Raw genomic sequence first — 22,641 nt, 5'->3', positions numbered from 1 at the left:
CAAGAAAATAAAGTTTTTCATAATTACAAGCTTCCATATTGTTTAATTTATTTTGTAATGTACATATCTGAAACAAAGCATAATTCAAAAATAATATTCACCATTTCTATAACAAAATATATTCCCACACACGGATTCAATTAATTGATATTGGCAGTTAAACAATTCTTAAATATAAACACATGCACTTATAGGTTTTAATAATCTTAATAAATGCATTATAGTTTTTTGCTGTTAAAATACGCATTTCCTATATTTATGCAGGTATGTGTGTGTGTTTTTTTTAACAGGGTAAGAGCTGGACATTCCTAATTCTTGACGTGTGATTATAAATATGGATTATCATTTTAATTATGTAATACTTGTTTCTTATGAAAACTTATACTGTAAGAAACATCAAACAAATAAATTGTACAAACCTTTGAAAAAGCTGCATATCTATAATATCACAAGATGTTTTTCAAGAAGATAGAAGTTTATAAGTAAAACAGACACATTTTGGCATTAACTTAACAATTCCATTGTTTACTAAGCAGCAATTTAAAATTCTTACTTTTCTAATTGTGAATTTGAGGTGCTGTACTTAACACAAGCTCTTTCACTGTCCAAACTCGGACCAACAGTGTTCATTTTAAATGAGGGACAAAATAAAAAGATCTGAATTAAAGTAGTTTTTCTTACCAATTGTCTAATTGCACTGGACAACTCTTCCAGTTCCACTTTCTCAGTGTATTACTCCACTTCCTTTAATGTAAAGGCTTATATTTCAATCTTCACTCTGTCTGGTGAACTCTATCTTGCTGCTCTCTGTTTACAGGAAGTTCACAGCACTAGCTCAATTAACATAATATCTTGCGTAAAGGAGCACAACAACTAAATTATCGCAAACCTTAGAAAAGAAGATTCTGAATAAAATGGTAAATTGGCCATTCACAAAAACTAATCACTGATTGAGTCTTTAGTAGTGAAAATTGGTTGATTAGATTGGTGGCTGATTGATTGGAGAATCACTAGCCAGGAATGACTCAATTTTTTGTGTTTAGTTCAACTTTATTCATCAGAAAAATGATCCAAAAAGATATCCAAAGATTTGAAAATGACAAACAGTAGTGTTCAAACTTATCAGGAAGTAGAAAATTAGGGGTTCTGTTAATACCAAACCATAGACAGGTAGGCCAAAAAATATTTCAGACACATGTGCCATGAAAACTGTTTGTGATGCAATGAAAAACTGAAACAAAGTGGCAAAACTGTTTCAGCATGCACAATAAGAAGATACCTGAAATGGGCTGCATGGCAGAGTTGCCAGAAAAAAAGCCATTGCAATGGCAATGCAACAAAACATCTGCTTACATACGTTGGACAAAATAATTTAGAGTGATGAGACCAAAATTGAAATTTATGGTCACAACCTTAAACACTATGTTTAGGGAGGAGTCAACGAAGCATATGGCGAGAAGCACACTACCTCTTATATATATTTCTCTTCTGGTTCGTCCTGCTTCCACTTCAAAACCAGTCCCGCCCACACACAGCCGACACTGCATTTCTCGATTCCTATTCGTCCTCTTCCAAACCCTTCCCCACGCTGCACTGGGACTCCAGACCAGCAGTGCAAACACTGTCATGCACTATACTGGCCTGCTGAGCGTAATACATCTAACAAGTACTCGAGGTGCTGCCACAACGGTAAAGTAGCTTTACTACCTTTGCGGGAGCCACCTGTTTCTTTACAACAGCTTCTTACACAGCAAACATCAGAAGCTAAAAATTTTTGTGAACACATTCGAGAATACAACTCTTCTCTAGCGTTTGCTTCCATGGGTGCACAGATAACTCAACCTCCTGGCCACGGACCATACTGTTTTAAAATACACGGGCAAATTTATCACCAAATCTCTCCACTATATGGACAGTTGTATGTTTTTGACACAGCGCAAGCTACTGAAGTACGCTTACAAAACAAAGCTGACTCTGCATGTCAGCAAAAATTTACTTCTCCAGCTAGATTCCATGCTCAGAACCATCAAACCCTTCGCTAAATCATACAAACACATGCATGAAATTGCTCAGTCCAATCCAACAGCATCTGTATGAATGGTTTTCAAGGAAAACCCAAGGCAGGATTTACGACGATACAATGCCCCAACATGTCACACCGATGTTGCAGCGATTTTCGTCGGCGAAGATGGCGAATCGCCTGCCGAAAGGGACATTTGCATCTATCCCATAGGCAACTCCTGTAAACAGATTTCCACGCTCAATATGAATTGCGATCCTATGGTTTACCCACTTTTATTCCCTTACGGAGACATTGCCTGGCACAAAGATTTACAACATGTTCCCAATAAAAGAACCGCCTAGAGAATAAGGCTTACTCAATGCCAATTTTATGTGTACAAATTAGCAATGAGGAATACATTTAGTATTTTGCACTCCAGCGGCAAACTATTCCAACAGTACGTCGTAGATGGCGTATGTTAAAACCGAGGGCGCGCGTCTCCGCTAACTCAGATTACATCAACAAGATCTGTGCATGGAACAATACAAAGGACTATCAGACGCACTGCAAGCAAACTCTGAAAATAACATTGTACGTGTAGGCAAAATGATCATATTACCATCCACGTTTCCAGGAAGTCCAAGATACATGCAACAAAACTATCAGGATGCCATGGCCATAGTACATAAATTCGGAAAGCCTGATTTATTTATCACTTTCACATGTAATCCTGCTTGGCCGGAAATTCTACATGCACTGTCGGATACCCAAAGACCGGAGCACAGACCTGATATTGTAGTACGGGTCTTTTGGATTAAGCTGCAGGAATTACTTAGAGACATTCTACAACAACATCTTTTTGGGGTTGTTATTACACCGCCGTAGGCTATGGCGGGCATCGGCTAGTACCTGCTATAAAGCAGGAATGGGGATCTCTTTTGTTCTGGGTTTGTGAGAGCTACATCTGCATAGGGAATTTAGTCAAAATTGATGGCAATTTGCATTTATCAATCCAGATCTTGCCCATTGGGCACACTTTGACTTAAGTGAAATAAGGCCAAGTCAACCCTTCAGCAGATGCAGTAGAAAAAAATAAAGGTTTTGGAATGGCCATCAAAGTCTTCTGACCTTAACATCTTTGAGCCACTTTGGAGGGAAGTTGAACATGCAGTTCATGCAAGACAACCAAATAATTTACATGACCTGCATGCTTTTTGCCAAGAAGAATGGGCACCTGTGAAAATAAAGGGTCTCATTCACAACTGTCACAAAAGACTACAGCTGTCATTTATGCTAAAGGTGGCAATGCACAATATTAATAACTAAGGGTATGCAAACCATCCGTAATTTATTTCCTTTACAGTGATCCCTCGCTATATCGCGCTTCGCCTTTCGCGGCTTCACTCTATCGCGGATTTTATATTTAAGCATATTTAAATATATATCGCGGATTTTTTGCTGGTTCGCGGATTTCTGCGGACAATGGGTCTTTTAATTTTTGGTACATGCTTCCTCAGTTGGTTTGCCCAGTTGATTTCATACAAGGGACGCTATTGGCAGATGGCTGAGAAGCTACACAACTTACTTTTCTCTGTCTCTCTTGCGCTGACTTTCTCTGATCCTGACGTAGGGGGTGTGAGCAGGGGGGCTGTTCGCACACCTAGACGAAACGGACGTTCGTCTAAAAATGCTGAAAGATTATCTTCACGTTGGCTACCTTCTGTGCAGCTGCTTCGTGAAGCGACATGCTGCACGGTGCTTCGCATACTTAAAAGCTCGAAGGGCACGTATTGATTTTTTTTATCTGTCTCTCTCTCTCTCTCTCTGCTCCTGACGGAGGGGGTGTGAGCTGCCACCTTCAACAGCTTTGTGCCGCGGTGCTTCGCATACTTAAAAGCCAAACAGCCCTATTGATTTGTTTGCTCCTTTGAAGAGGAAGATATGTTTGCATTCTTTTAATTGTGAGACAGAACTGTCATCTCTGTCTTGTCATGGAGCACAGTTTAAACTTTTGAAAAAGAGACAAATGTTTGTTTGCAGTGTTTGAATAATGTTCCTGTCTCTCTACAACCTCCTGTGTTTCTGCGCAAATCTGTGACCCAAGCATGACAATATAAAAATAACCATATAAACATATGGTTTCTACTTCGCAGATTTTCTTATTTCGCGGGTGGCTCTGGAACGCAACCCCCGCGATGGAGGAGGGATTACTGTATTGCTATGGTTTGTTTAATGATTTACTATTCTGTTATGTCTGATAGTTTAATTTAAATCCAACTAAAAGTAAAGGAGACTTTTTTTTTTACTTTTTCTGATCACTCATGTTTTCTTAAACAGTACACATTGTGTAGATTCTGCCAGGGGTATATAGATTTATGAGCACAACTGCATTGGTACAGGGTGGCACAGTAATAAAAAGCTAGGACCACTGAAAATATAGTGGAAAATGTGTCTTTGAAAAGGTGCAAAAAGAGAGATTTGCCTAGTCAAGAATGGGTGGCATTTGTTTTAAATGTATGGCACAGTTAAATCTCAGTCATCATGCATTCTAGCAAATGGTAAAGTATCATTGGTACCCACAATGCTAGACACAGGGACAGTTTTGTATCCACTGTTTATGAGACTGCTCAGCAGCCATTCATATTGATAACTGCACTGTTTCTTGTATTCAGTACATACTGTCATATTGTAATTAATGTAAGATTTTTGTATTCAACTTATTTGTATTACTTTTCTTTTGTTGGTATTGCACTACTGTCATTAGTCATTGGTAGAAGTACAAGGAAGGATTTTGTTGCACATTGGACACTTAACAATAAATCTGAACTTGAAAAAGGTGGGAAGTATGGCCTGGTATAAAATTCTTGACAGTAAGGCGTAAAGTTGCTTGTTCAATTCTCAATCCATACCTCCCTTATGAAGCAGAACAATTCAGATAAAGAGCCCCAGTTTTTCTTCCAGTAAGGCATATTGCGATGATGTTCACTGCATAAAATTATTCAGTGAAATACTTTTTGTGGTACAGGTCTCATATGGTGCTATACAGCAGAGCAGTCACTCTTTCTGTGAAAAGCTAATATTTGTTTATCAACAGTGACTTTATGTCTTAAGAGTTCTACATCATGTGTTTCAGGACAGTGAAGAATTCATCCTGCCTACAGGTGCTAATAAAACAAGGGGGCGATTTGAACTGGCTTTTTTTACTATTGGTGGTTGCTGCATGACAGGTAAAACTATTTTATTGATATGTCCACCTCTTACATAACACAATTTGATTACAGTTCAAAAATGTGCTATTTATTTAGTACAAAATGTGTTTTGCAGAGGCAGCACTTAAATGAGTTATACAGGTACAGCATGTTTAATTTCACTCAGTTAAAACCCATGGCTCAGGTTGACTATATCGTGTGACTTAAAAGTATAATATAAAGAGGAAGATTCTGTTACTTTGAGAAAATGTCTGTTATTTTACCAACATTGTGAAGCAAAACTCGCAGGATATTTTGACGTCAAATGTGCATTTCTATTACTTTGTAAAACACATGCTCTTTGAATACCCTGATAACCTGACAAATATCTTTAAATACTCAGCGTAATTTTACTATTAATGTGCATGTGTTGTACTTGCATCTGAAGCATCTCTCCAAGTTGACCAACCTGTGGCATGTTAAAGTGTTTAGATTTAACTTTTGGTCAGCGACTGTAAAAGCTGGATTGGTCCGACCATGTATTTTAGCAGTGATTGATGTACAGTCTTCAACATAAGTCTTCCAACACATATAGAGTCCCTCCACTGGATTAATAGCCCCGCTTAGAGAGTTTACAGTAAATTATGTTTGGCTTCTGTCAGCATAGAATACACTGTAGCTCAGAAATATTGTTTCAGTACCGGTGTATTATTCCCATTAACAAAAACTAAAATGAAATATATAGTTAACTATGGGGAACTAATGAGTAATTCGAAATGACAGACGAGCTTGCTGCACTGCAAAGCATCTGCGGCATAAAAACAGGAAAGAACATTTACAAAAAAACTCTGGCAAACTGTTGATAATTTGGGGCTCAACTGGTCTCATTTAACCAGCATAACAACTGACAGTGGCCCGAGCATGGTGGTTTCTGCAAGAGTAGTGGTTACATACATCAACAGAAAGATGGACGGATACAGTCACGTGTCCAGTTGTAATACACTGCTTGATCCACCAGTAAGCATTGTGCCCCAAATCTGTTAAGTGGAACTCTGTCATGAAAGTTGTGGTGTCTTGTGTTCACTTAAATGCTGTCAACCATAAACAATTTCAGGGTTTTTTGTCAGAGATGAATACTGCATACGGAGATGATATGTACCACATGCAGGTGTGTTGGTTAAGCCTGGGCCGAATTTTGAAACGTTTTTATGATTTGTTTCTGGAAATTGACACATTTCTGCAGTCATAAAACAAAGTAGTTCCAGAGCTTAGTGATCAAGAACACTTGGCACCTTTTTTTAACAGATATAACTGAGCTACTAAATGGTCACAACATGCAGCTTCAAGGGATGGTAAAACTCATCAGTAACATGCATTCACATGTAAAAGCATTTGAAGTAAAACTGAGCCATCTTCTTAAACAAGTAAGAGAGGAAAATTTCTGTTGTCTTCCCAATACTCAAAAATGATCAGCCAAAAAGCCGCCAGTTGCATTGCCAGTTGACGAATGTGTAGAAGCCTTGAAAATGTTGCAAAATGTGTTCCACAAACTATTTCATGTACATGCAAAAGAGATTCTGTTGTTACCGAACCCTTTTGCCACAGACATTGAGATTGTTGATCCCGTTTACCAGCTGAAACTGGCAGATTTTCAAAACTGTGACAGTCTGAATGATGCATTGAAGTCATGCAGCCTAATTAATTTCTGTTCTTTTGTCCCATCTGAGACTAACCTTAATCTTAAAAAACATGCACTGAAAATGACAACCATTTTTGGAAGCACCTACTTCTGTGAGTTGACCTTTTCCAGATTAAAACGCATGAAGTCTCCAACCAGATCCAGACTCACTGATGCACACCTACATCACCTATTATAACTGGCAGTGACAAACATGGAACCTGATGTAAACTTCCTTGTCAGCCAAAAACAGACTCATAGTTCACATTGAATTTAGTTAAGTATTAAGATTAAGTAGTGTTGAGGTTACAAGCTATATTGTAATTTCATTACATTTCAAAGAACCTTAATTTCATGATAAACAATTTGTCTTTCGAATGTACCTAGATTTATGGCATAATGCCCATATATTTTGTATTTCATCCCAATTCCAGCCTCTTTGTTTGTAGTAAGATAGACAGTAAGCTGGCCCCTTGATTAAAAAGTCTGAGGACCCTTGATTTAGAATGATGCAGTATTGAAAAGTTTTTAACAGAGGATCTCTCTCTGTGTTTTTTTTTTTTCCCCCAAGACAAACGTTCATCTCTATATTTGCTATTATTGTTATTAACACAGCTGAAGTAGTCACTTCAACAATATTTTAAAAAATAAGCAAAGTACAAATTCCGTGAAAAAAATTAAAATTTCATAGTTTGAAAATAGGTAGATGACATATAGTCTGCATCTGGAGATATCAAAAATAAATAAATTTTGTATATATGTGTATTTTCTTAGCCGGAAAAGGGTGGAGTGCCCTCTCAGGATTGGGGGCGAGATCCTGCCCCAAGTGGAGGAGTTCAAGTATCTCGGGGTCTTGTTCATGAGTGAGGGAAGAATAGAGCAGGAGATCGACAGGCAGATTGGTGCGGCGTCCGTCTGCATCAGTCTGTCGTGGTGAAAAAGGAGCTGAGCCGAAAGGCAAAGCTCTCAATTTACCAGTCGATCTACGTTCCTACCCTCACCTATGGTCATGAGCTATGGGTATTGACCGAAAAAACAAGATCTCAAATACAAGCGGCTGAAATGAGCTTCCTCCGCAGGGTGTCTGGGCTTTCCCTTAAAGATAGGGTGAGAAGCTCAGTCATCCGGGACGGGCTCAGAGTAGAGCCACTGCTCCTCCGTATCGAGAGGAGTCAGATGAGGTGGCTCGGGCATTTGATCAGGATGCCTCCTTGACGCCTCCCTGTTGAGGTGTTCTGGGCACATCTAACCGGGAGGAGGCCCCGGGGAAGACCCAGGACACACTGGAGACTATGTCTCTCGGCTGGCCTGGGAACGAGCTAGTAGAAGTGGCCAGGGAGAGGGAAGTCTGGGCATCTCTGCTCAAGCTGCTGCCCCCGCGACCCAATCTTGAATAAGAGGAAGAGGATGGATGGATGTATGTATGTGCAATGATCTTACTGCTTGCAAAGGTAATCTCAAATATAAAAAGAAAGCATTTTTGAAATGAAATAACCATTTGCTTAAACTTGATGGAGGTTAAGGTAAAAAATGACATTGGAGCACACTTATTTGATTCTTGTATTTTTTTTTTTGGTTATACTGGAAATCCTCAACAGTCACATTATCATGAGAAAATATTTTTTCATAGACAGTAATATTGTATGTGCTAAGTTGACAGGTACTGTACAATATGAATAATACACAATTTGACAACTATGAAGAAAACTCTGTCTTTACACTTACAAAACTATGTCCATGTGGACATTGGTGAGAAATACAAACTAATGTAACAAAAGCTAAAAGTTAATTGCTGAAAACTAAAACATACACGGCTAAACAGTGTTCTTCTAATTTTAGTATATTTTAGGATGTGCAAGTCTGTGTTTGAGGGGTGTGATCATAAACCTGAACTTTAAAAAAAAAAAAAAAAAAAAAAAAAAAAAAAAGTATTCCTTGGGTGCTGTTTTTGAATGTGTCCAAACATTTAGTACATGTGAATTAAACATGTAGGGGCGGCACGGTGGCGCAGTGGTAGCTCTGCTGCCTTGCAGTAAGGAGACCTGGGTTCGCTTCCCGGGTTCACCCTGCGTGGAGTTTGCATGTTCTCCCCGTGTCTGCGTGGGTTTCCTCCGGGTGCTCCGGTTTCCTCCCACAGTCCAAAGACATGCAGGTTAGGTGGATTGGCAATTCTAAATTGGCCCTAGTGCGTGGGTCCTGCAGTGGGTTGGCGCCCTGCTCGGATTGGTTCCTGCCTTGCGCCCTGTGTTGGCTTGGGATTGGCTCCAGCAGACCCCCGTGACCCTGTATTTGGATTCAGCCGGTTGGAAAATGGATGGATGGATGGAATTAAACATTTCTGGATTATATTGTATGCTTCTTATGTTTTTGCATGGGTTGCAAAGCTGCATTTTGAAGCTTGATTCAAAGAGATGGCACAATTAAGGTGTTCTCTAGATAGACAGTATCCAGTATGACTACCATCTGTTTCAAAATCTGAAGGACTACTTCAGAGGAAAATTCTATGCCAATAATGAAGACGTTTAGTCAACTACAAAAGAGTGGCTGCACAATCAAGACAAATCTTTGGAGTAGCATAGAAAAAGTTTCGTAGTGATATAAAAAGTGTATTAGTATCCATAGGGATTATTTTGAACAACAAAACTTGTTTGGTTTTATTAGTGTTTCTCTTAACAGGTCTGGCTCACAATATTTTGATAACCTTTAGTAGATAGTCTGTTGACCCTTGATTCTTGACCAATGCATTTTAATGCATTTCCGTTGTACTGGATCTTATGTGAAAAATAAACTGCATTGATATTGTTCTTTCTGCCCAATTCATTTGTGTTTTGTGCTCTACAGGTGCTACATTTGGAGCTCTAAATGGTCTACGTCTTGGCATAACAGAAACTCGGGATATGGCCTGGTCTAAGCCTCGTAATGTTCAGTAAGTAAAAAAAAAAAAAAAAAAAAACGGCCTTGTGCAAATAATGTGTTTATATGCATAACATTTCAACACCACAGGTTCGTGTAATAAACAGCAGTGGAATGCATAGTTTGCAAATAGTTCTTGTGCTTCTTCCATTGTATTTATATTTATAAATATATTTATGTGTGTGTGTGTACTGTATATGTATGTATGTTTAAAAGCAAAGGTCTTTGATTAGGTTTCCATATTTGTAGCTAGAAATCCACAAAGGGAGAAGATGAGTAACATATGTTAAAGTGTGGGTTATTTTTTTTATTATTCCTAAGCTTTCAACTCAACAAGCAATTATTTTCATTAGTACTATGAAAGAAATGTACAGCAGTTGTTAAGCCTTAAGGTAGTAGGGTTGTCAAAAGCATAGAAATGCCAGTAAGTATTAAATTAAGTTTAATATTTTAAAATTTATTTCAGTACTCGTTTTTCATGATATTGATTGTACAGCATACATTATGAATGCACTTCACCGGCTTTTGCTAGTTGAGCCTCATAGGATATCAGTTGGTATGGCGGCAGTTGCAGCCCCATTTCCACCAACTCATGGGTGTTAATAAGGTGGCAGCTTCAGTGCCATCATAGTCTTCACTGGCACGCTTAATTGACAAAGTGGGCATCCAGAATGACATCTGGAAATACCTTTTGCATTATGTCAAATGGGGATGGAAAACTGCAGGCCTGTATGCAAGATTTGCTGCTGTACAATACCAACAAAAAGTGGCTAACACAACCAATTTAGCCAAACACTTGAGGGCATGACACACAATTCAATACAAAGAATTTCAAGAGATATCTTATTTGTAAATTACAGAAATATTAAGTAGTATAAACCTGTAAACTGTAGCTTTTGAAGCAGGGATATGACATTTATTTTTTTCTACAGCTTAACAAGTTTTTTTTATCATCAGTTAATGTGACATAGGTCTAGAATTATTTTTACCTCCAAGACAATATTATTCTGTGCCATTCATTCAGCACTCTTTAGCACTAATGATTTGACACTCACTACTCTTTTAACCCCTTGCCACGAAGTGTGCTGCTGTAGTGCGGGCATTACCTTCCTTAATTTTATTAGAAACAATTTTAGGATTATATTTAATCAAACTTAATATATAATATTTTACACTCTGTAACGTTTCTGTGCTCAGTTGCCTAAACAGTGGCATTATATTTAGTACAGCAGGACTTACTTCCAGTCCAACAAAATCATGCCACGTTCTCACAGAAGAACACATTGACATGCTCGTGTTTCTTGAAAAAAATTTGCAGTTACAAAGACATTGTTGTTTATTTATACAAAAATGAAATATGCACTGCTTTCATTTATGCATTTATGCAAAGTGTTTAAGTGATCTGTTTTTGTGTTACTTTTCTGCGCATTTGTTTACTAAAAACCACATTGTTATTTTTACATGAATCTCTTATATAAATTTCTCTTCTGGTTCATCCTGCTTCCACTTCAAAACCGGTCCCGCCCACATGCAGCCGACATGGCATTTCTCGATTCCTATTCGTCATCTTCCATGTCATGCACTATACTGGCCTGCTGAGCGTAATACATCCAACAAGTACTCGAGGTGCTGCCACAACAGTAAAGTAGCTTTACCACCCTTGCAGGAGCCACCTGTGTCTTTACAACAGCTTTTTATACAGCAAACATCAGAAGCTAAAAAATTATCATGAACACATTCGAGAATACAACTCTTCTCTAGCATTTGCTTTCATGGGTGCAGAGATAACTCAACCTCCTGGCCATGGAACGTACTGTTTTAAAATACACGGGCAAATTTATCACCAAATCTCTCCACTATACGCTAACACTTCTACCTCTCCGGGATATGGACAGTTGAATGTTTTTGACACAGCGCAAGCTACTAAAGTACGCTTACAAAATAAAGAAAATTCTGCATGCAGCGAAAATGTACTTCTCCAGCTAGATTCCATGCTCAGAACCATCAACCCCTTCTCTAAATCATACAAGCACATGCATGAAATTGCTCAGTCCAATCCAACAGCATCTGTACGAATGGTTTTCAAGGAAACCCTTGAGCAGGATTTACGACGATACAATGCCCAGACATGTCACACCGATGTTGCAGCAATTTTCGTCGAAGGCAATGGTGAAACGCCTGCCGAAAGGGACATTTGCATCTATCCCATAGGCAACACCTGTAAACAGATTTCCATGCTCAATATGAATTGCGATCCTATGGTTTACCCACTTTCATTCCCTTACGGAGACATTGGCTGGCACAAAGATTTACAACATGTTCCCAATAAAAGAACCGGCAAGCGAATAAGGCTTACTCAATGCCAATTTTATGCGTACAGATTAGCAATGAGGAATACTTTTAGTAGTTTGCACTCCAGCGGCAAACTATTCCAATAGTACGTCGTGGATGCGTATTATAAAACAGAGGGCGCGCGTCTCAGCTATCTCAGATTACTTCAAAAAGATCTGCGCATGGAACAGTACAAAGGGTTATCAGACACACTGCAAGCAAACCCTGAAAATAACAACGTTTGTGTAGGCAAAATGATCATATTACTGTCCACATTTCCAGGAAGTCCAAGATACATGCAACAAAACTATCAGGATTCCATGGCCATAGTACGTAAATTCGGAAAGCCTGATTTATTTATCACTTTCACATGTAATCCTGCTTGGCCGGAAATTCTACATGCACACTGCGTCTTTCAAGAAGTATTTATTTCTTCTTGATTTCTGAATTCCTTTCTCACCGTTTTCCATTCCTATTCTTACACCGCCGTATGCTATGGCGTCGGCTAGTATGTAATGTTTGCTTTAACATTTTTATGTATACTGTTTACAAAAGATTGCAATACTTTTAACATTTAATGAATTTGTAACATTTCACTGCACTACCTCGGTAACAGTATTTGTTTTCATAAATGTATAAAAATTTTAACTTGTCTACTTTTTAATGTTTATAGATGTTTACTCTTGCATTTTACAAAAGATTGCACTAAAGGTGGTCTCAGGTTACGGACATTCGACCTACGACATACAAATGGGGCCGCAGCTGCGACGCATGCGCCTCAGTAACTGCCGCTCCATCATCTTCGGCCTCAGGATGCTGCAAGCGGTGGCTGGAGGGGTGTAATTTCGCTGCTCGCGCAGTGTAGTGTCCCCCCGGTGGCTCCCGGCGGCAAGTGGTTTCACTGCCCGCCCACCACACACGGCTGCCCCATTCATTCTAGGTGCGCGGCTGGTGATGCTGCAAGCGGTGATCCGGTTGTGGCTGAATGGGGCGGCAGGGGGTAGCATTGTAGTGTGCCTCGGATGGCTGTGTGTTGAATGAGGGTGGTGGTGTTGTGTATGCTGCAGGCAGGATACTGCAGTGGAGGTGACTGAGGTGGGCTGGTGATGAACCGCCCCTCGCTGCCCCCATTTATTCTCAATAGCAAGCCTGCTTGTACTGTTACACGCATAGCAGGAAGTTGTCTCTTGTCAGCACAGGGTGGTCCAGATCTAATTATGCAGATCCAGATCGTCTGGATGACTTTGATTTATGCAGGGACGATTCCAGTTCGGCGTGAAGACGATTCTTCATGTTGTCAGTTCGCACACTTCTTGATGGTCCGGGATTTGTCGGGTGATTTTCTATGCAATAAACTGAATAATTTATAGCGTAATGAAAATTGCATAATTAGATCTGAACCACCCTATACATCAGACGTGTTGACAACTGGTGCCTAATCTGCTGTGATAGCGTGTACAGTGCTGTACAGAAGAGCTCATCTTAACCTTTTGTCTTCACCCTTCAACAATGTCTCTGAAACACAAATCTGATGCAAGTGCTGGTGATACAGTAAAGAAGAGAAAAACCATCACCATTCAAAATAAAGTAGAAATAAGAAAAAGGTCACAAAGAGGTGAAACTCCATCATTCATTGGCAGAGCACTTGGTTACAGTCAACAATAGCATTTGTTAAAATAATGTACCTGTTCCGACTTCAAATTCAACTTAAGTACAAACCTACAGTCCCTATCTTGTACGTAACCCGGGGACTGCCTGTACTTAAAGTATTTACATTTAGTGATTAAAGCTTATTTGTATCCATCAATGTAAACATTTTAATACATACAGAACTACAATCTCTTTTAAGTACAATTTTTTATTAAGTTACATTATATACTGTATTGGGTATTGAAAATAGTATTGAATTTGAATACTTAGTATTAATAGCAAAGTTTGAAATTTTGGTATCATGACAACCCTATAAAGTAGTCAGCTGAAGTGTATTTATTTGCATTTGTCAGAAGCCTTTTTGTTTGGACGTAGGGTCCTATTATAAATTATTTTGTTTTTAATGTGTCACAGTGTTTCTGAAATGACTGCATTACATACTGTGTTCTGCAATATATATAGTTACTGAATAGACTGTTGTGCTGTTTTTACTAAGGTGCAATATGTATAAATTGACTATTTTTGCTTTATTAAATTTATTGTGGTGTTTTTCTGCAGAGAGCCTTGCTTATGCATATGAGCCTTTTTATCATCTTGAGTCCCTTGAAATTAATTAATATAACCTGGACAAGCATGCTATGCCTGTGGTGGAGGGAGCAGTTAAGGCTTTTTATAGAGCAAAACTCACTCTCTTCTCTTGTCTACCTCCAGGATCTTAAATATGGTTACACGACAGGGGGCGCTGTGGGCAAACACATTAGGCTCTCTGGGTAAGTTTTTGCCATGTGTAAATTTGAAGTTTTTAATTTGATTATTTTAGTTTCATTTTAATATTTTAACTTCTATTTTTGTAATCAATTCCAATGTCAGTTGAACGTCAGAAACTTTCTTTTATTTCTGTGTTACCTTTTTTTTTTTTACTTATACCGTTTTAGTTTTAGATAATGTTTTGTAAAAACTTCAGAACTAATTGGCCCTGGTTTACTGTACTTTTTAAAAGCAGGCATTTTACACAATTGGGTGGATAAGCATGACTTCATAAACACAGAGGTATTCTTCCCCCTTTTTATACTTACTGGGCAACTGCATTTGTATTTATTTGTTTTCCCTATCATTTTATTTTGTGTACCCTAAATATTTAACATCGGACACTTTTTCTAGGCTCACTTTCTTGGAGTGTCTAGTTTGTCCATGTCTTTAAAAATGTCTCTGTGAGAGCATTTAAGGATGAGTTTCAGAGTTTTCTGGCCTTTTTTAACTATTCCCTGCAAACACTGCAGTTACAGTCTGCATAAGAAGTATTATGAAATGCCTGCTGACTAAGCTTTCTCTTTTGCTCCCACCTGGCAGAACAATGGATTGTTCCATATTCTCATATTCGCTGGTCTTTGCCACTGCTAATCTCTTTCAAATGACATCATTTATTCCTCATTATATGTATATTTTGAGAAAAAATAGGAACGATATACTTGCTTTGAGGACCCAGAGCTATTTCAGATTTGTAAGTAGTGAAACAGTTATCACCATCAGTGGATCTAATGGTGAACACAGGAGTAAATACAAATGTGTACTTATTGCCATATCGCAATTTTAGTTTTAACATTTTAATAGAGTAATTTTATGCATAATTGACTGTATATACAAATTTTTCTACTAATCCGTAAAAGGAATGAAGTATACATGATATGCACAGTATGTAATTCTTATAGTCACCATTAAAAAGCGAAATTGGTTGTTTGGCTTAGTGCATACTAATACTGCTGCCATCACTACTGAGTGGGTTAAACAGCAACAGTAGCTGGGCGAAAACTTTGAAATTGAGTAGAAGCCCTGCATTCCCAGTCTGGGCTAATGCCCACAAAATGAGTGCACCTACTGATAGCATTCACCAGGCCAAATACACTTAAAAATTAAAATTTCGCATCACATTATGAAGTTTTCTCCTACTTTCATATGCTCCAAATATTACATTTGGTAACATGGATTTTTAATTCCTTTCCTGGTCTCCTGTATGTCTTAGCAAGGACTGTTTCTTTTATTTATTGTATGTAACTGATATTAGAGTAGAAAATAGACTGTTTTTAATTTATTTTATTGCTTACATGTACCTAATTGAGTCTAAGTAAGTTGAAAGAAAAATAATATCAATATATATACTGTAGTGAAAATTGTGATAGCATGCAAGATCTTCTATTAGGCATAGCCTTGGGCATGAGGTAAACTCCTGCAGACAGCACTTCAGTGCAGAAATTTGAATTATCATTTAAGTATGCAGTGTGGTCCGGTGCACATATGGTATTGAAGTTGAATTGGCCAATTGACCAAGGAGTAACAGTTTAAATAGTAATCAAGTATTTATTAGAGCACTATTGAAACAGTACTTGCAATAACCATATCTTAAAATCCAACCATTCATCTATGTATTGGTTGATCCATTTTTAAAAAAATGCTTATTCCAGTACTATTGAGAGCCTGCCCTATTACAATTGGGGTCCATGTAAGAACCACCTGTAGGTGATATAGTAGTCTATTGCAGGGCCCAGTCATACACACACCCAGATGGAAGTTAACCTAACACAAATACCTTTGTCATGTAAAAGGAAAACTGGAGTAACCTGAGAAAAACCCACATGCAAACTCTACATAACCAGTGGCTGGTTTGGTGTTCCAACCCAGGCTCCATGAGCTGTGAGGCTACAGTGTTATCCACTTAGCCTAAATGTAAATACATATATAGTATTGCCAATGGAATATAATTAAATACAGAGTGAGCAGATGGCAATTGTTCAAACAGCCATTTATCATAGCTGAAACCCTACTTAGGAAAAAAAAATCTTAGTAGAGTAGTCTTTCAGAATAGTAGACTCAAGAAAGCTAGATATTTTCCATTTTTTACTGTTCATTTCAACTAAGAAGGTGGAGGTAAAACTTTTACCTACGTAATAGTTCACACAGATACTGCAAATTATACTACCTCTTCTAGCTGCAGGGAGGATTAATATAAACAGTTTTCAGGAATCAATTCCTTAATGATTTTTACAGGCAATAACTTAAAAATCTGTTCTATAGTAAAATTTATGTATAACTGCAAGGGGTGTCCCAGTACCATTTGTGTAGCTGGCATGCTTCAAAATGCAAAAGCAGTGTAGCAACAAACAAAAGAGCGACACATTTCTGAATTCCAATTTATATAAGGGTGTTCTGTCAGCTTTCATCCTTCAACATTGTGTTGACAAAAACAATTACCTTCAGCCACTTTAATTGTGCATTTAGAATTTGAACCCAAAATGAATAGCTGATATTTTATAGATTAAAACTAAGACGTTGGACTACAAGTGTTACATTAATCCTGCAGTGTAGTTCTTGTCCAACAGATGTCGCCATTAACTGATGTATATATTTAACTTCCAAATAACTACCTGATATTGCCAAAGAAAACTATTTTAGTATAGATTTTTATTGATGTAATTTTTTGGCCACACAGCACCAGTTTATCAACTGCAGGCCACCTTTTCCAAGTATTGCTGCACAAAATCCTGGAATGTGAATCTGCATTATTTTATTCAAAATGTGAAATGTACACATCTTTTCCATCTGTAGATACATTCTGTGTAAAGAATTAAAAGCTTGTGTGCCAGAATACCTGTGGCATTACCTTTCTACTCTCTGGATGGTCACCATCTGAATGTAATTAACTTTAAATAGTATTTAGCTCATGCATTCTGAACTGTTAGAAGTTTTTAGCCAGAAAATCAAGAAAATATATTAACTTTACTGCCATCACTACTATATTTGTGAATTCAGTGCATCAGAGGCTATAGCACTATGGGGTCATCCGAGCAAAACGAAAATCAAGGCAGTCTGGGTAAACAGTAACTATTCATTAGTACAGTTGCTCCATTTGTTTAGTAACACAACACATTATAAAATTAGCTTGACTTTTAATAACATTGTGGTACATTAAAAAAAGAATTGCCAGCCCTGCCTCTCTTTATACTGTACCTTTCTGAAATGTAGACCTGAAATATAAGTGAGACCACTGTATTTTGTTGCAAGCAGTTTATTAACTAGGTCTAAATCTATCTGTTTGAAGTATTTTAACTATCTGCTGTGCTGCTTTTCTCATTCTGCAGAGGGTGATTTGATACTGTAAGACATTTAGAATGGTGGCTAGTGGTGTTCTGTTTCTTTGGTTATGAAAAACAAGGAGATGCACAGTTAACATAGCTTTTGGAATACCGGACTTCATTTTTTATCTTTGTTCACGTTCTTTCCATTTCAGATTCTACTTTTTCTCTATTTGCTTCCTTAATGAAAGATGGATAGATAGATACTTTATTAATCCCAAGGGGAAATTCACAGGGGCTTCTTTTAAAGAAAACTAACAAGTGTGAAGTGACGTTGTTTCCTAAACAATTCAGTTCCACTTATACAACATTTAATAATGGATTGTGTAAAAGAAATAAAGAAAATATCTTTATTAAGGCTGATCTATTCTACATTTCATAACATTCTCAAGGATAACTAAACAAGGTCAGATAGAAATGTGTTTATTACTAGAATCTTGGAAAGCAGAAAATAAAACATTTAATTAAGTTAGTTGTGTTAATAGTTTAATAGATTAAGCATGTATAGGGAAAATGGCGACACAGAGAGAAATGATTACTTACAACTTATTTTGACAGAAAGAAAATTGCTACTTAATTTTATTATTATACATTCTGTTAAATTTAGTGTTATATAGATTTCAAAAGTAATATATTGGAAAACATTAATAGCTTGCATTATTAATGCCTAAAATGTGACATTGCCTAAAGCAATGTACAGTAGGTGGGTGAATGGTGGTGTAGTGGTTAGTGTCCTCTGATGAGATTCCACGCTTAGTCTTTGCCTGTGTGGAGTTTCTTTGGGTCTGCATGGGCTTTCCTGTCATTTCCTCAAACATCATGTGCATGATAAGTTGAATTAGTGGATCGTCAGTGGCACTGGCACCCTGTCCAGGACTGGTTTTGACCTTATTCCTATTGCTCGAACTGAATTAAGTAGGTCAGGGAAAGATAAGTGCTGTTAATGTAATACAGTGTGTTCAAAACCCCTTTTATAACAACACTGTTTTGGAAGTGGGAGGCAATGGTGGTGCAGTGGTAGCGCTGCTGCCTCGCAGTAAGGAGTCCTGGGTTCGTGCCCCGGGTCCTCCCTGCGTGGAGTTTGCATGTTCTCCCCGTGCCTGCATGGGTTTCCTCCCACAGTCCAAAGACATGCAGGTTAGGTGCATTGGCGAGACTAAATTGTCCCGTGTGTGTGCATGTGTGTCCTGCAGTGTGCTGGCACCCTGGGATTTGTTCCTGCCTTGCGCCCTGTGTTGGCTGGGATTGGCTCCAGCAGACCCCCGTGACCCTGTGTTCAGATTCAGCAGGTTGAACAATGACTGACTGTTTTGGAAGTAGTGTTATGTGTCATGTCGCATTAATCCTTCATTCATTTTCTTTAATTAGTAGTACTACTAATTGTTAAGCATTGTGATCTGCTTATGTGGTACTTTTCATAATTCATTTGTATTAATTTGCATTTTCAGCAAGTTATTGTCTTAACTTGCACCTAAGAAACTATAGTGTCTCATGAATTTGGGTGGCTTTGATTTATTTTAAAGGCTGTGGTGTTGTAAAGCAACATGGGAAGAAATGTTTCCGACTTTGAATTGTTTCTGTTTCCATGCAGCTCTCCTTTATAGTGTCTTTGGAGTCGTTATTGAGAAGACTAGAGGTGCTGAGGACGACCTTAATACGATAGGTGCTGGCACACTGACTGGCATGTTATACAAGTCAACAGGTAAGAGTGAAAACTGATGTGACGTGAGATGGGAGTTTGCATTTGGATTGTGTTAATGGAAGCAATTTTTTTTTTTCTAGTTTACTTATTTGAATTAATTCTTTTTTTCTTTGAAATGTTTTATATGAAGTCTGTATAAGGGTGGTTATATTTGAGTGAGGCAGTTTAAATATACACAGTCCATTAAAGTGAGGCAGTTACAACAAGTTGCTGAGATGTTGTTTAAATTGGTTTGCTTAGTCTAATAAAGAGTTTGGGATGGTAGGCCAGACAGTGTGTTGCGTGTTTTTGTTTTGTTTTGTTTGAACATTGCCTCAGATTGGTTCCAAAGGTAGGTCTTGTTGTCTCTGAGCTGTTAAGAGGTTAGGAGGAGTCCAATATCTCTGCAGGGCAGGAAGGGTGGGTCATTTGGACTGTGTGATAGGAAAGAGGCATTTTAGGGACGGTCTGTGGCTGTCTGCAGAGTGATAACATGCCTTTCTGCACGTGAACCGCTGTGATATTGAGCTGAGCAAAGGCTTGACCTCACAAGCCGACAGACCAGAGTTCAGTGGATCTGGAAACGGCACACTCGGCTTGCAGAACAACCCTGAGTAAATGCAGAGCATCTGAGCTCTCCCTTCACTTTTTTCATCTCACTAACCTGCAGACATTTTAACATTAATCCTAGAGTCCCTGCACCACATATTATATGTTCAGGGGGACAAAAAAATACTTTGGTTTGGTTTGCAGCTGTTTGTGAAACAGCTGACTTGCAAGGTCACTAGTCTTTAATTGCAATAATGGAGGTTTTTCTTTCCAGTAGGACCTGTTGGACTTTGTGCTGCTCTGACGCAAGCAAAGGGACGGCTTGTTAAATATACACTAGGTCTGGAAACAAGTCTGTGCTCTAGTGCACGTTTGAAGGGGGTTGACGTGAACTTAATAAAGCACTCCGTTATTGCTTATGTGTGACATTTTATGTGTCTCACATGAACTGCTCAAGTTTTACTGCATTGTTGTTTCTTCCCAAGATGAAATGGACTCGACCTCCAGTGTACAAACTAAACCTGTAAAAGATAATATAGTGTACTGTAGTTCTCAGAACATTGCTGATTTTTTTTTCTTTTTTTAAATTTTCTTTCATCAAGCAGTTGTATCTGACTGTTTTGTGCAAGTAGTTCTGGGTAATTAAATTAGCTTGACGGCTGAGCAAGTTTGTGTCTGTTACATAGTACAAACAGATCTTTAATGTGAAGGCTGTTGTTGAAAATGCTTACATTATAGGCTGTTCAGTTAACAGCGTAGTGACGGCAGTGGGCCACTGCAAGGCAGTGTTTTCAGGGGTCTTGAGGGGTGCGTTTGTGCGTCTCTCAAAACCTCATGTTATGATGAGATTACAGTTCTCACTTTACATAGCAGTAGTCACAACTGGATTGCATCAGCAGGTCTGTTTTTTTTTTAACCAGTGTTCACAAGGATGTTTTTCTTTTTTCATTTTGGCCATGGGATAATACATTTATCACTATTCGTTCTGGAAGAGTTTGGGTGGGATACAGACTACAGTCAAGTTTAGATTAGAAAAGGCCCAAGTTCTCATGTCCTCACTGTTGAGGAAGACAAAACAATTATCGGATTTGCCTGTAAAGCCTTGTTGCTTTGGAAAATTCTTTACTCCCCAGACCTTGAACGGTTTCTTCTTGGAGGTTTGTCTCACAGTTTTAAAGGCATATTAAAATGTCAGTCAAAAATGATTATGTCTATGTAAATCATTAACGCTCAATGATGTAGCATTTTCGTATTGAAGTATAAAATATTTCTTGATATATCTGAAGTCCGTATCAGTCCCTTTATGTGTGGAAACACTAAACTTTCCAACAGCTTAGGTTAGAATAAAAATTTCATTGGAGGCTGCAAAAATATGAAATTGTATTTTATAGATGGTTATTATGTTCTTCCAGAAATTGCACCCTTTGAAGGGTGAAAGGGTAGTGCAGTGAATGGTGTTGTGGTGGCTGGTTTGCCAATTCTGCTTTGGGCCTGTGAAAGACTGCAGCCTGTACAGCGTTGACTCCTTCCATGTCTGATGCAGTAGACTTCAGCTGTCAGTCCTGATTTGGATGAAGCAATGTTGAGAATTTTTTAATTTTCATGTTAACTTCTTTTAGACTGTTCTCTTTGTATTTAGTTGACTTCATGGCAAGCACTGCATGTTTTGAGAGGTATGAGTGATACTGCAGCTTGTGGCCAATGTCAAACAGTGAGCACTACCACTGAATATAGATTGTTCTGTAAGTATACAGGCCACGTAGCCGCCAAGGATGTGTAGTCCATATACCAGTTTGGGGATCTGCACCATAAATATGGGTTTGGTTCTAGTGATGATCTTTGCTCTGCTTTCTGCAGCATTAAAATTGCTTAAAAAGAAAAAGCTCCCCAGAATATTTTTTGAGTACTTTTTCAAGTTTATTGTCATATGGACAGAAAACAGACTCTTCACATTTGTTCATAAGCTGCTTATGAACTAATTCATCTAGAACAGGACAGTGGAGAATATTATAAAAATGTTCATGTGCAGAATAAACAGTCTACTTTGTTTGCAGCATGTACTATTCTTATTCTACAAATACACAAAATGTTAATTTGTGGTTCTGGCAAGTCACAATTGCAGTGTCTGCTGTGATTTGTATCAAGGGTGTGTGTGTGTATATATATATATATATATATATATATATATTTTTAAGGCCTTGTCTATTAATCATTAGATATTGACTCCCCTGTCCAGGGATTGTTCCTGCCTTGTGCCCGGTGCTTGCTGGGATAGGCTTCAGCTCCCCCACGACCTGCTTCAGAATAAAACCAATTTGGAAGTTGGATTTGTTCATTTCTGGTGTCAGTCCCCCTATTTATGTTATAGCAGAATTACACACATTGCCAAATCCTTCTGGGTGGTTCACTCAAAGGGGGCTAATGACTTGTTTCACTAGTAGAGTTTAGTGTTGTTCATACTGGCTTTGCACACTTTAGGTTAGAGTAATGCATGGTGATATGCAACACAGTAATATGTACCA

At 38.2% G+C, this 22,641-nt stretch overlaps 1 protein-coding gene across 1 annotated transcript in view; it reads left to right on the top strand.

The window, feature by feature from the left end:
* timm23a (translocase of inner mitochondrial membrane 23 homolog a (yeast)) overlaps window positions 1-22,641 on the top strand; it is a 29,298-nt gene that overhangs the window by 6,062 nt on the left and 595 nt on the right. The window contains exons 3-6 of the mRNA XM_028795147.2: window positions 5,136-5,229; window positions 9,710-9,794; window positions 14,474-14,532; window positions 19,481-19,591. Coding sequence (XP_028650980.1) covers window positions 5,136-5,229; window positions 9,710-9,794; window positions 14,474-14,532; window positions 19,481-19,591 — 349 coding nt within the window. The remainder of the gene's footprint in view (window positions 1-5,135; window positions 5,230-9,709; window positions 9,795-14,473; window positions 14,533-19,480; window positions 19,592-22,641) is intronic.

The sequence above is a fragment of the Erpetoichthys calabaricus genome, chromosome 2, assembly GCF_900747795.2.
Source record: "Erpetoichthys calabaricus chromosome 2, fErpCal1.3, whole genome shotgun sequence".
NCBI lineage: Eukaryota > Metazoa > Chordata > Cladistia > Polypteriformes > Polypteridae > Erpetoichthys > Erpetoichthys calabaricus.
This window is presented reverse-complemented; position numbering and strand designations above follow the sequence as displayed.